Genomic DNA, 15,093 nt, shown 5'->3' with positions numbered 1-15,093 from the left:
CATTCCATTACTTAACCAATCTATAGGTCCTCCTGTCATCCCTTTTAACTTTTTCAAATATTTGAACTGCTGGCAGTAATCCAAGCCTTTACAATTTCCCCAGTTTTTCACAATTGTTCAAAATAAATGTCAGTGGTTCAGTGTGCTTCACAGCTAGTTCCTTTAAGACTGTTGGATGCAAGTTATCCAGGCCTCTTGATTTGAAAAATGCTTCATTTTAGCAGATAGCAAACTTTCTATTCCATCCACCACCACCATACAAGATTAATACAGCATTTTGCACAATTTCTCCTTTTGATTTCCAGGTAGGTGCAGTGCTCTCTCTCTTACTCTGAGCTATCCACTGAGATACAAAGTGGTATTTAAAAAACTAGGAAGTTGTTTTTTCTTTTAATTATGTCGAGTAGTAGTTAAGGTTGCATGAGGACATAACTTATTTTTAGATTTTTAAGGTTTTTGGATGGATGAGGTAAGAGGAGAGATTTGTTTGTTACTTAAACTTCAGCTTCAATATAAATTAAGTCCATGTTTCATAAGTTATCCTTATTTTATTGTATGTATTCACTCAACTAGCAAAACTGACAATTCACACTGGGTCTCAGTCTTAGTATACTGTGTGTACAGGTATCTGTTCTCTGTTCACAGTAATGAGTTGATTAAAAAGGGAAAATAGATGCTTTAAAAAGGAAACAAGCTTTATAAATTCAATAAATAAAAAGCATATCCAAGAGATTTGTGAAAGTAATTTATTGCCATCTCAAAACACTTTATATTCTAAGAACTCAGATCTACAGTAGTAAAGTAAAACACTTGGTGTAAAGTACACCTAACATCAGACTTACACATGCCTTAGAGGTTTTCTATGTAGTCTTCACTAAAGTGCACCTACTTCATGTTCTACAATCACTCCAAATCATGAGTTCTTCCATCATAACCAAACTCCCAAAACTTTCAGAACCAGGCATTTGTTATAAACTGTAAATAACATGTCTATAAAAAGGACAGCTGAGAAATACAAAATGCGAGAGAGGACTAGCAGACTAATCTTTCTGGAGGCAGAGTACATCTCACATTTGATTATGACTTCCTGTACACAGAAAAGCAACATACAAAAAGCATGGTAATTATCTCAATTATTTAGAACTGCCAGCTAGTTTTAAAAGTTTGTAAAAACTGGTCAAATTACAACAAACTCAGGAATTTGCATAATTAACTGAGTTTATCATTAATGAAATGCATTGCTACAAACACAGAGCGGATATGTACTAGCACAAACTATTTGTTCAGCTTGCCAACTTGTCAGATGTATGCTGTGCTGAAGCTTCAATTTCTAATTATTTAGTACCATACAATATGATCTTTTTAAAATTAATATAGAAGCTGGAATGATTTGCTGGGTGTAGCACACTTTATCTCAGAAGATAATCAGGATCAAATGTGAGGAAAGGACTGACAGCAAGATTTTATATGCGTTCTAGTTTTTCACTTAGGAATTCTTCTACACTATCTGTATTCCATTTGAGGATGCTCAGTTCTTCAGCAATGTTCCCACTGTCATCCAGCAACTTTAGTACAGGATCAGAACCACGCACATACTGCACAAAGAGAAGGTTAGTTATCTTCTGTTTGGAAATCACATTCCTACCTCTTCCCCCCTCCCCCCACAAATCAGCTTTAAATTAAATGCCTTAATTGCAGAAATACCAATTTCAAATTGAATTACTTTTTATATGCAGGTATAAAAATCAATTAAAATTAAACCAAAAAAACTCAATGACATTTAATACCATAAAGCACTAAAGTGCAAAAAGTTTATCTAATTTGGGCCATGCAAATTGTATTGGAAAATCTAAGCATAGTTGTGTGTGTGTGTGTGTTTTTTTGGGGTGGGAGGAGGTTATGCTAATTTAAAAATCCAATCTTAATTTAGGAAAATATAGTCATTCCTGCTAGGGCTTAAGTAAGATTGTAAAAGTTTTAAGTTTAAAAAACCTTGATGCTTTTTATCAGCATTTGCTCCAACACTGAAAACAGTGCCTAGCATCCATCCTGAACTGGATTCTTATTCTTAAACAGTTTGTATAGGATACAGGTTTATTTGATAAGCAAGTACTAAACACTGTGTGAAAGGACAGGTTTCAAGTGGGTTTAATTCCTCTTAAAAGCCAGAATTTAAAATGTGGTTAAAAAAATGCTACTCACCTTGATTTGCAGTCCCCTGAATAGTTTGGGCTTGTCACTCCTGACAAAAGCTGAAGTTTGGAGGAAAGAACAAAGAAAACCAACTGAAAATTACTATTATTCGAAAAGAACACAAACTAGGTAATTTTCTCCTATGTGGTCTCTCATAGATATTGGGAGATTTAATTTTTCCAGATATACTTTTTGATTTTGAATACATGCTTCAGGCTCCAAACTATACTGCTACAAGCATTAAAATCCTCATCCGTAAGCAATAACAGTTGTGGAATTAATTGTACTTGAAAAAAGCCACATTTTTACTTTGAATACATCTCGTCTTTTCCCCCCAAAAACTTGGAAGCACATCTCATGCCAGTCATGGTTTTCATGTATGAAGGAGGATAATCTTAAGGAGATTTATATTGTATTGTTGAGGGCAGTCTAGTGCTACTACAAGGTGCGAATGTGCAAGAACAATAGTTTCAACCTAGTTGACAGTGCATTCAGTTTTGTGAGTGGAAGGGGAAGGGATGTCTCCTAGTCATCCCCTCTCTCTCTCTCATGCACACACAGGCAGCCAGGGAGACCCTAAACTTCTACCGAAAAGGCAGAAATCCTTCTGTTCAGTCTGACTTTTTTGAGGCAGCAGGTTTGAGCATTTCCCAGGACTCCCAACTCAGTCAAATTCAGATCCTCCCCTTTCTGTTCTATCCTTTAGAAATCATCTGGCCCATTTTCTTCCAAGATACCAGGGGTCTCTCTTCAGTCTGAGCATGAAGCCATAATTGAGACCATCTACAGCTAATCTTTCCCTTTACAGGAAAATAAATTATGGGATCTTGTCTCCACTGCAGTTGACCATTATAGGAGAGGTGCCAGAGCTCTACATGTTTTAATCCCAGCATCTCTTGACATCTTCTGAAAGCAACATCATGAAAACTCTGGATTTACATACATGAAAAAGGAGGAAGATCTTTCAATGTTGGTATAAGGTAATTAAAAAAAAGATTTAAAAATTGCTAATGCACTTAAATTGACTTAAATACAATTCCTATTTAAGTGTTACAAGACAGGATTTCCTGCTAGGAAATCTGGTATCTGTGATGCAACAGCTTTCATTGAGACAACAGTACTGTTTTACCATGGGAATAGTGAAAAAGCAACATTTCTAAATCACTCAGATAATAACTACAGTGGTATATATTCACTACAGCTTTCCCTTGAGAGGTTAAGCTTCATTCAAGTAGTAGCATCAGGATTTGTGCAACTTCAAACTATGTACAAGAATAATTTATTTAGAGTATCCTAATATATAAGAGGACTCCATATACCCTCAAGTACACCTAACAGACTGGCTACTAGCAACAACTGTACCGTATATATTGTGGTAAATACAGGAAATAGGAATTATTTTCAAATAAAATGAGTGCAAACAACACTGGACTGAAATCAGCGATACTACTTAACATGGGGGGAGGGCAGAATTGGGCATGAAATTAGTACTAGTGGCAGTCAGTTTGACAGCAGAATAAAAACATTCAGATGAACAACATTACGAGAAACAAGAACTTAATTTTCTAGTCAGCAAGGTCACAAAAGACAGAAAATCAGTGCAGAAGTAAAGGGATCTACCAAGACTAACGAACTACTCAAGATTTTATTCAACTTATCACATAAGGAACATTTTAAGCCTTTAGTTTTCAAAGGGAACATTCAAGAAGTGATCTATTGCACAGAAGAGTAAAAATAAAACTTCATCCTATTATGTTTGGACATTTGAGCCTCATTTATAAAGGTAAGATACAATGAATTGTTGAGTAAATGGCAAAAAAGTGTTGGCTAGTAATATGTATAAATCATTCTGAATAGGAAAGTATGCAGAATTAATTTCCTCCAGCAAGGACACTTCTGTAAAAATATAATTTTGGGGGGCAGGAGCGAACATAACATAGTCCTGCTTCAAAACCTCCATGATGACCCATATAATTTTATGAAGAGACTAAATTACAAAAGATTTAGTGCACATCTAGACTTTAACAGGCTCAGTCATTTTCCTTGTGAGACCTCAACTCTGGAGAAAAAAGTAGTAATTTATTAATGTGGATTGCATATTGAGGACTATACATTTCTATGAAGAACAAGTACTTCACAATAGCAATTTGATAGATTACAAAGAATTAAAGTTTTCAAAAACCAATTCAAGATATCTGGAATGAGGAATGTGATCACAAAAATGATGCAGGTTGTGCATTTGTAGTTTCCCACTCGGCATGACTAATCGGTTACATTTCTGATTTGGAGAGCACTGTTTTTGACCGTTCCTACTGCAGATGTTTATTTTATCTGAATAACCTGGCTAAGGAAGACTGTGATAAAGGGCAGTGAGTATTTAGGGGCAGTTTTTGGAACAAAGGCCACACTGAAAATAGAAGGCATTTTAGTAAATAACTGCAAGATACAAGTCTTAATCAATGGGATTTTGTGAAAAATTAGACATTTCCAGTATTTAAGAATTGGGTTAAGATTTCTGTGTAACAGATTTGCTGGGAGTATACCAATGGCCTGATTAAAACCAGTCTCATAAGGAGGTGAGCTGGCTGTTCTCCTGCTGATCAACTGAATGCATTGGGAAAGCAGCACCATTCAATGAATGTCTTTATTAGAACAATGGAAACAATGTTAATACATTAAATATCACAATTTTATCTCCTTCATGAACAAAACAGGGCTACCACTGAAGTTGTACCTTAAGGTAAACTGATTACCTACAGCGATTGGTTAATTTGAAAGTTTGTGTGCAGATGTAAGAATAATTAGACTAGTCAGTCAAATGGGAATACATTTTCTGGCTTTCTACTGTGAATTAATACATTTAAATGATCTTACAGAAAAGGTTTAATATTTAGAGTAGAATTTTGTCCAATCTCACTTAGTACAAATTGAGTAGTGTGCGTGTGTCCATAACGGAACAATTTGAGGAATGTTCACCAGCATTTTTGCTAGTACCACTGAACAAATATTGGCAGAAAAATATTTTTCTCTATATCTAAAGCTGTTTATATGACAGATAATGGGTGACTCTGGATGTATGTACAAAGACACTTATTTAAAATGTTTCTGGAAGTTTTTTTTTTTTAAATATAGTGTGGTCTAGTCAGAAAGCAACCAGTTTTCCAAACTGAATAATTTGCTGGGACTAAAGGTATTTCAGAGTCTCTCATACTCTTAGGTGCTTAATAGCCAGTGACTACATTTTGAGCTTAATCTAGCGAGACAGATTTTAAAAAACATTTCTTGAATATTGACCTTTTCCTAAATTAAAAACAGCAATTGAAATTACTACTGTACTAATAAGAGTTCCATTTGATGTATTAGTACCAGATAATCTATTATTTTGTACCAGTGGTTAAATAATGGTTCCTCTCCTTATTGTATAACTTTATTTTCATACGATTAACTTTATTTCACAAACAAAAACTTTAAAACTAGATCTCTGTATGGTGAACATCATCTCTGGCCAAACAGAAAAACAAGAGAGAGGTAGATTTCAGAGTAGCAGCCGTGTTAGTCTGTATTCGCAAAAAGAAAAGGAGTACTTGTGGCACCTTAGAGCCTAACCAATCTATCTGAGCATAAGCTTTCGTGAGCTACAGCTCACTTCATCGGATGCTCAAATAAATCGGTTAGTCTAAGGTGCCACAAGTACTCCTTTTTCTTAAGACAGAGGTACTGTGCCATCAGATTTAATTGTAAGCCAAGTGATAAAATTTTAATCAATGTTTTATATTTAATATTCTTTATATTTCTTAAAAATAAAGAACTTTGGTCATCTACAGAATTAAACACAGTAATTTATGTAATTCTAATACATTCACAATCCACCAATTAGTGCTGCCACCTTGTGTATACTCTGCAAGAAAAAATCCTAGAGGGAGCCATCAAACTGAAGTAAGCATTTGTAATGAGAGCATTGGCAATGACAGGTTATACAGTTCAATATAACCTAAAAATACCAGCACTCCTGAAGCTTCAGAAGCAGCAGTATGACCTTCAGTCAACCTCACTTCTGTAACAGTCAAGTCACAACTGGAAATATATAGAACCCTTAGATAAATTTAAGGTTCCCAAAATGTTAAAATTTAAGGTGGAATCTCAAGATAAAAATGATCATTTTTACTTCCTGCCAAAACAAATGGGCAAGTATAGTAAAAAACTTAAGGTACCAATAATTGAGAATCTGAGAATAAATTCAAATTAAGTAAATTGCTCCACTGTGCTTCTAAATATTTTACAGTATGGGGGAACAAGCTGAACGCTGGTTGTATCAAAACTGGTTTGAAGACACCAGTTATGATGCCTTTAGATCTCGTAACTATATGGAAGTTCATGACCAAGAGAAAATTTACCTAGCTTGTGTACCTGGAACACTGAAGCTACAAGAGGGTATACTCCGGCGTGGGCTGTACAAACCAACCTGGAACCCTGGGTGATTACTTGCATGACTAGCTCATGCTGAAGCATGTTTTGCCATGGCTTCACTGCTCTAGTACTGGAGCTAGCTAGATTAAAGCTGACTCTGGTATACCTCCATGAAGGCGCAATCACACCCGGTGATTGCAATGTAGGCATACCTTCAATCATTTTAAAAAGCAAGCTAAATTTAGTAGAATTAAAGAAACTTACAAACTTGTTTTGAAAAAACAAAGATTAAGAGAGAGGATTCTTGATTACTAATGTGAGCCAGCTTCCAGGAAATTAGATTCTAGAGATCCTGAATGAAAAACTGATTTTAATATAGACTAACATGGCTACCACTTTGAAAGCTGATTTTAATTAGCTCTCTTTCAGAATAATTATCTCCAGCTCCTCTATGGAATGTCTTCCTGTATGTTCACCATTATTTCCCAAAATGGGTATAAATTGTAGGGGACTAAAGAAACAGGATGTTGAAGTTGGTTTTAACTGAAGATAAAGACTCAAAAGAAGGAGCCTGGGCTTTTCATTAGAGGGTGGAGTGAGGAAGAAGAGTGTTTGGAACAGTATGTACACTGCTATTTTAAGATAGGTTGATAGAACAAAGGTCATTATATATCTGTGCAGGCTTAATTTGGCCCCCTGGTGCATATGCGCTTTGATGGATAGTGCTCAGTTAATGAGCAGCTGGACTTGATAACTTCAAGATTCCTTCTAGCCCTTCATTTCTAAGATTTTCTTTTATCCTCATTGTTTAGTGTGTGGCTCCATGCCTTATTTATTGCACACTATTCAAACCCTGCTCTGAAGACAGAATGATTTCATCTGGAGCTTTTCTATGGTGCTCATCACTTAGCTTGTGAAGCACTCATACTATATTTATCTTCGACATTCTTGTTAAATGGGGATATGTGGAGAATGGAGTTACCAGTATTTAATAATCCTATGCACTTCATGTCATTATTCAGGCACAATCATATCAAGGAAGGTCACCAGGGGAAACAATGAGCAATCTACTAATTGGGAAAAGTGCACCAACCAGGCTAGGAGGTTAGTTTTTCCCTGGCCCAAGGCTAGCATCAAAGGGGCACTAAGCTAGTAAAAACCCAGCCTAGTGAGGAAAGGGGGTGAACAGGCAGTAGCAGCTGGACAGAAGTCTGACAGAGTAAGCCACAGTCTCCTCCAGGCCAGGAGCAAGGGGTCTGGGCTTAGTGGAACTTACTTCCCCAAACCTTGCAAGGAAAGAATGGAGCTAAGACCCAGGCAGACAGGCTTTTCGTTTGTATAGCTTTGCTTACTGAGTAAGTAGTGCTTTGTTTTGAAGAAACTAGGACTTTAATCAGCCACAGACTCCTGGAAAAAGAGGGCATGCAGGTGCCAAATACTGTCAGGCCTGTCTATTTATAACAATTTGTAAATGGGTGCATCCCAGAGATGCAGTCTAAAATTGGTAGGATCACATGGTTCTGTCCAGAGAGGAGTTAAAGTAGTGAAACATATCACCAGACAGGTGCACCTGAAGGACTAAAAACAGTCTGAAGTGCAGCTCACCTGTAATGGGACAAGGGGGAAGATTCTCATTTTACTGATGAGAAGGCGCTGAAGCAGAACAAAAGTGTCCAATTCTGGTTGCCCATTTTAGATACCAAGAACCTGATTTTTCAGAATACTTAGCCTTACACAGCACTTCAAAGAACAGCTCCTATCAACATCAGTTGCATCTTCAGTGATCAGCACTTGTGCAAATTAGATCTTAGGGACTTACATCCGACACCGAAAAAGTGAGGAACACAATTAGTTACCACCTGTGAAAAGTCTAGATTAAGTGATATAGGAACCCTACAGCAGAAGCAGGGATAGGATCCAGTTGTCCATGACAGCATTCAACTGCCTTAACCATAAGATCTTCCTTTCTCTTGCTGCAATCCCCTTTTCTGAGTCACTACACACTTTTCTAACATTGCAAATAAAGCAGAGGTTCTACTACCTCTTTCACCACACAACCCTGATTCATCCCGAGCTGGACCATCTTGTGCACTGAATCAGGCAGGGGTCCTTTGGAAAATATTCGGATTTGATCATACAATTAGATCATAATGCATATATACAAGGGACTGAGTTAATACTGCTCAGGCATTAATGCAATGTTAGTTCTGGTATTTCCTAACCTGAGTGCTTGACTTAGCAACCTTGATGTTCTTTTAATGTAGTTTGTGTGTAATTTCCTAGCTTTTTAAGAAAGTCAACTGACAACACAATTCCAACATGTCATTATATTGACACCAACATGAGGTCATTAGCAGGGCTGGAACCTTTAGATCCGCCTCAAACATTTGGGACTGCAAGTGAGTAACTGATAGCAACATCCTACATGTGGACCAGCACTAGAAGGGGGATGAGATACCCACTTTGCCAGTAGTTTCACTATTCCTCTGCTGTCAGTAAATATCTGTGAAACTTCCACCACCGGGTTCTATTCTAGGCTTTTGGAGCAGGTGTGTGTTCTAGTAGGGACAGAGTCTTCAAACACATCCCCTCCAACCTGTCCCATCCTCCTAGCCCAGCTGGTACCTCCCCTCCCACCTGATCTGCCTCTCCATCCTATCTCCACAGACTCCCAGTCCCCCGTCTCTCGCTGCTTATGAAATCTGTCTCCTCTTACATTCCCTCCCTCATTCCACGCTGTCCCAGTCTCCATCTCCCCTTCCCAATAATCTACCTCCTGTCAGGCTTTTGTTCAAGCTTTTATTTAAGCCAGGCATCTTCCTCCTCCACATTGCCTGTGCTCTTTAGACCCCTTTTTAGTACCTCAAATGCTCCTTGCTCCCAGTTCCAGTGCCCAGGCATCCCAGCTGGGAGCAGCATTTATAGGGCAAGTCCTAGTGAGCTTCTGCAACCCGGGAGCTGAGTTACTCTGTGGGGTTTGTGCATGTACAGTTTGGTCAGCACTAGGACCTGAGAGAGTCTGGCGCATGCACTGTTGGTGTGTAGGGATGGTACAAGTACAGTACAGTCACATGTAGGAACTGCAAGAGTCTTCAAGCTTGTGCAGTGAGGATCTGCAAGTTTCAAGTTCCTCTCCAAAGTAGGATGGTGCTAGAGCATTTCAAAGAAAAATTTTAACATGGGCAAAATTTATTTTGGCCAGGTCGCATTCTCTAAAACGGCTGACCTGTTTTTTGGCATGAAAAATGTCACTCCAAGTTTGACACAGTTATATAACATCTTCACATTATAAACAGCAAATGAAATATAGGGCAAACTTAATGGACAATGCTATCAGCCCTGCCTATAATAGATGTTTTCGGAAGACTGATTAGAAAAGATAGGTCCACCAGGATAAAAGTCCATAGCAGAAAGATGAAAGCTTAGGATAGGTACTTCAAAAATATATCTAAATCAAACAAATTAAGAACTTACTAAATAGATGAAAGGGCTGCTGCCATTTAAATCCTCTCCCCTTTATAAACATATTTCCATATTGAAGTTCTTTATAGATTTAACCCTGAAACACGTTCACATTGACACGGTTTACCTTTTACACTACTGTATTCCAGCCATGCTAGTCAGCTTATCCACTGAGAGAACAGGCAGTTACATCAGGATTTGAGCTAAGAATAGTCTATAAAATGGCCAGCAAGCTTCATGTAACAATACAGAAAGTTATTGTGCCTTAGTTCCAGTAGTCTAGAGTCTATGGGACTCTCAGTTTTTATCACTTTCCTATTAAATTCACAACTTGTTTTAAGAAAAAATACTATTTAAATATAGTGTCATAGCTGAATGATCAAATTTTTATATATATTTGACAGAAAATTTAGTGGTACCTTTACTTACCCTGAACTTGAGGGAACCTTCCCAATTTTCATCCACACACTTCAAGAATAGCACCTGCATAGAGCTGCAATAGAAAGAAATATTTTCTATTTATTAAGTTCAGACTACTAGTTTACTTATTTTTACATCTACATAATTATCTTTGGGAAAATTCAGTGTTACACGGATAATTTAAATGATACTTTTTAAGCACAAGTCATCTTACTAATAACCCATTTTTAATTACTTAACAGGTTAATTATTAAAATAGTTTCTTTTCCAGAAAGATCACTCCTTTGTCCTTTTTAACACATTCCTTTCATCATACTTGTTTAAAATGGGATAGAGTAATTCCAGTTGCAATGCTGTAATCTGTTAATATCTACATGGATATAGCCATTACTGTAGCATCTAGAACAGTGGCTCTCAACCTTTCCAGACTACTGAACCCCTTTCAGGAGTCCAATTTGTCTTGCATACCCCCAAGTTTCACTTCACTTTAAAAACTACTTGCTTACAAAATCAGACAAAAATACAAAAAAAAAAGTGTCACAGGGCACAGTTACTGAAAAATTACTTACTTATTTTTACCATAATTATAAAATCAATTGGAATATAAATATTGTACTTACATTTCAGTGTATAGTATATAGAGCAGTATAAACAAGTCTTTGTCTGTATGAAATTTTAGTTTGTACTGACTTTGCTAGTGCTTTTTCTGTAGCCTGTTTTAAAACTCGACAAATATTTAGATGAGTTGATGTGCCCCTTGGAAATACCTCTGCATACCTACAGGGGCACATGTACCTTTTGTTGAGAACCACTGAATATGAATGGGGGGGTGGGGAGGGAAGAAAATGCAACAAAAGAAAATTCCTCCACAGTAAGATTAATTTACTATTAATTTTAGAATGGGAACAAATCTACTTCTCAAATGTTCTATTAAAATGGTATTAGAATATTTTATTAAAATAGATAATTAAGGGGTCACAGCCACTGCATGAAGACTGGCTAAATGCTAAGCTCCACTATGTCAAAAAGGAAGAAGCTATAACTCAAATTAGGAACAATCCTGACTCAAACAAGTCTTAGTTCCTGAAATGCAGGAATGTTTTGTTGTGCATTTTACTTAGGGCTTGTCTTCATGTACAGCAGCTGCGCCACTGTAGCACTTTAGTGAAGATGCTACTATGATAACGGGAGAGCTTCTCCCATCAGCATAGTTAAACCAGCTGCCCAAGAGAGGATAGGAGGATGTGTCCATGGGAGAAACTGTCTACACTGGGATTTTTCACGCTCCTGAGCAACGTAGTTATCCTAATATTAGTCTGTAGTGTAGACATGGCCTGAGTATCCATAGAGCTAGTAAACCTAGAAGAAAGTTTTCAATGCTATAAATAAATCAATTCTGAAGACTTCAGTGAAACATTTTCTAGATTTACAACTAGTCATCTTTCTCTTAAGCCACTGGAATCCTCCTTGCAACTCAGGGCTTGTCTACACTCCCGCTTAAGTCGATGTAACTTATGTCGCTCAGGGGTGTGAAAAACAACCCCAAGCGATGTAAGTTACATCAACTTAAAGTAGTGTCTAAACTGTGCTGTGTCAGCCGGAGATGCTTTCCTGCTGACATAGCTTCCATCTCTCGTTGAGATGGAGTAATTATGTTGATGGAAAAGTACTGCACCCATGTAGCATAGTAATGAAGACAAGCCCTCAGTAGGTTTAAGAATCTAAAAAAAATATTTGAAACCAAGTAGATTTTTACTTTGAAAAAGATCTTTTCTCTCCAATGACAAAAAAGCTTTTACCGCTTTCTGTTTTCACAACACTAAGATACAACGAACTACAGATTCTGTTGCATCTTGAATATAAACAATTCTGTTGCTAATACACATTTCTAGAGCTCTTTGGGATCAGTCAAGCTGTCTGCCTTCCATCTTTAAATCTCATTCATCATAACTAAAGGTCCTGTAGCCCAAATGATGCCCCTCAGTGATAACTCTGAAACACAACTGCTTTTCAGTTCAAGTTCAAACATGTTACACCTGGGCTAACCTACTGAAGGCTGGCAGTTGTAAACAGAGAATGTTATTTTCTAAGTAAAAAATGTGAGTGTGACAATGAAGGACCCATACAATCCAGCTTTCACAGCAGAATTGCATAAGGTTTGATATAAAGTGCACAGGTTATATATTTAACATTTGCTGGCTTGATTCTGAGCTTGTAATTAACTTAGTCACCACTGTATGATATTCAATTTTAATTTATTACTATTTCTGCTGAATTAACAATGACTGGCCATAAAGTAAATTTGTGCATAGTGTTACAGATGTCTCAAAATAATGAACAGCGACTATTTAGGCTTCATTACCTACAATGAGCATTACAAGGTTGACTTAAGGATGGATTTGCAGCTTAGCTTCTGAACCTCTTTCTTGAATATAGGTCAAACAACATTTCTTTCATAATTTTGTAGATTAACAAATCTCAAAGTACGTTACTATTAGCATTCATAGAGACCGAGAGATTTTGTATGATCTGTATTAATCAGCAGTCATTTCAACAGGAAACTGAACCAAAAATGTTAAAATAAATCTACATTATCTGCTCAGTACTGCATCCTGAAAGTTTGCTTTGATAAAAGCACTTTTGACCATATTTAAATTTTAAGTTGAATCTGGAAATGAAGTTCTTAAAATTAGCATTTTGCCTCCTGCTGAAGACCTCTACAGTCTACACCTCTGTAGAGCAGCATTTGCTATTAGCAGTGCTGGGTGCCTTCTAACTTCAGTTTTAAATCATGGAGTGACACTGATTTAAGTAAAAATAACTTCATTGATTAAACATTGTATAAATACAGTTTATATAATATTAGAAAAATGAAGTCCACAAACTTAAATCTTGGTGTTCCATATTCCCAATAAATGTCATTACAAATCAAATACTGCTCGGCTTGCATGAGCAGTATCTGAATCAAGCTGTTCTTTTTTACCTGGTACATCAACAATAATTCTGGATTTAGACTTCAGATAGCATGTATATTGATGCATGAGGCAAAATAGATTGTGAAGTGCTTTGCCATCCTTATCTTGGCTTTAAGTTTGACAGCAATAAACTTGTTTTTCCTGTTAAACAAGTTTAGAGTAAATGGATGGGATTATGAAACAGATTTGGGAAGTAACAAGATGCCTCTCTAATCACTTTCTGACTATATCCACATCTTTACATTTGCACATAGCAAAGTCAAGTATCATGGACAACTTCTGTCAACAGCTTCTAGATCTGGTTGTTACAAACAATATAATTAACTCCTTCCTTGGGAAAAGAGGAATTAGTTGTAATCACGTGTGTAATCCACATAATGTGTAAACTAACTTTTTAAAGTTAACCACTCCCCTCAATTTACATAGCAAATACTAAATATTGCATGTATATATTTGAGGTTAAATCTGCCATAATTGAAGTCCAACTGTGCTACAGAAAAGTTGAGTCATGTAGAGACAAACAACTGCTCTGTGCCATTTTTCATGAGATGATTAGACAAAGTCAATCAACTTCATTTACAACTCAGGACAAAAGTTACTTTTGTGAGATATAGATCCTTTGCACCATTTAAAAGCACACAGTGCTGTACTTGTTAACATCTGCCATCACATCATAACCAGACTAGAGGAATGAAATCCACCACACTTGTTTGTGAACAAATTCCCTGTGTTAAAGTATTATTCAGAAAGAACATAAGGGAATGATACACCACTCTATATTATAGCAGAAGTATACACATTTAATTTGACTCCTTTGTTCGTTACACAATGCTTAGTTTTTAAAATGTGTTGGCTCATTTTAAAAAGAATGCTTCACTTGCTTTTAGTCTTTATGAAAGTCATTTTAATGTCACAGAATATAATAAAGGACTTCCCACAACCCACTATTCATTTGCAAATTGGACACTATTAATTTAGGCTTAAATAGAGACTGGGAGTGGCCAAGTCATTATGCAAGGTAGCCTATTTCCCCCTGTTTTTTCCTACCCCCCCCCCCCCAACGTTCTGGTTAAACTTGGATTTAAACTTGGAGAGTGGTCAGTTTGGATGAGCTATTGCCAGCAAGAGAGTGAGTTTGTGTGTGTCCCCCGGAGGGGAGGGGAGGTAGAAAGGGGAGGGGGGTGAGAGCCTGGATTTCTGCTAGAAATGGCCCACCTTGATTATCATGCACATTGTGAAGAGAAAAGGAGTACTTGTGGCACCTTAGAGACTAACCAATTTATTAGAGCAAAGCTTATGCTCTAATAAATTGGTTAGTCTCTAAGGTGCCACAAGTACTCCTTTTCTTTTTGCAAATACAGACTAACACGGCTGTTACTCTGAAACCTGTCACTGTGAAGAGAGTTGTCACTTTGGATGGGCTATTACCAGCAGGAGAGTGAGTTTGTGTGTAGGGGGATGGAGGGTGAGAAAACCTGGATTTGTGCTGGAAATGGCCCAACTTGATGATCACTTTAGATAAGCTATTACCAGCAGGACAGTGGGGTGGGAGGAGGTATTGTTTCATGATCTGTGTGTATATAATATCTGCTGCAGTTTCCACGGTATGCATCCGATGAAGTGAGCTGTAGCTCAC

General features: G+C 37.1%; 1 protein-coding gene across 1 annotated transcript in view; it reads right to left on the bottom strand.

The window, feature by feature from the left end:
- Window positions 1–732: 732 nt before the first annotated feature.
- Window positions 733–15,093, bottom strand: part of SELENOF (selenoprotein F) — a 36,202-nt gene continuing 21,841 nt past the window's right edge. Inside the window, exons 3-5 of the mRNA XM_073357158.1 lie at window positions 10,492–10,555; window positions 2,203–2,252; window positions 733–1,595 (exon numbers count right to left, since the gene is read on the bottom strand). Of these exons, the coding sequence (XP_073213259.1) occupies window positions 1,464–1,595; window positions 2,203–2,252; window positions 10,492–10,555 (246 nt within the window). The 3' untranslated portion in view covers window positions 733–1,463. The remainder of the gene's footprint in view (window positions 1,596–2,202; window positions 2,253–10,491; window positions 10,556–15,093) is intronic.

Source organism: Lepidochelys kempii, chromosome 8 (assembly GCF_965140285.1).
Source record: "Lepidochelys kempii isolate rLepKem1 chromosome 8, rLepKem1.hap1, whole genome shotgun sequence".
NCBI classification, from domain to species: domain Eukaryota; kingdom Metazoa; phylum Chordata; order Testudines; family Cheloniidae; genus Lepidochelys; species Lepidochelys kempii.
Note: the sequence above shows the minus strand (reverse complement) of the source record. Positions and strands in the feature narration are given on the sequence as shown.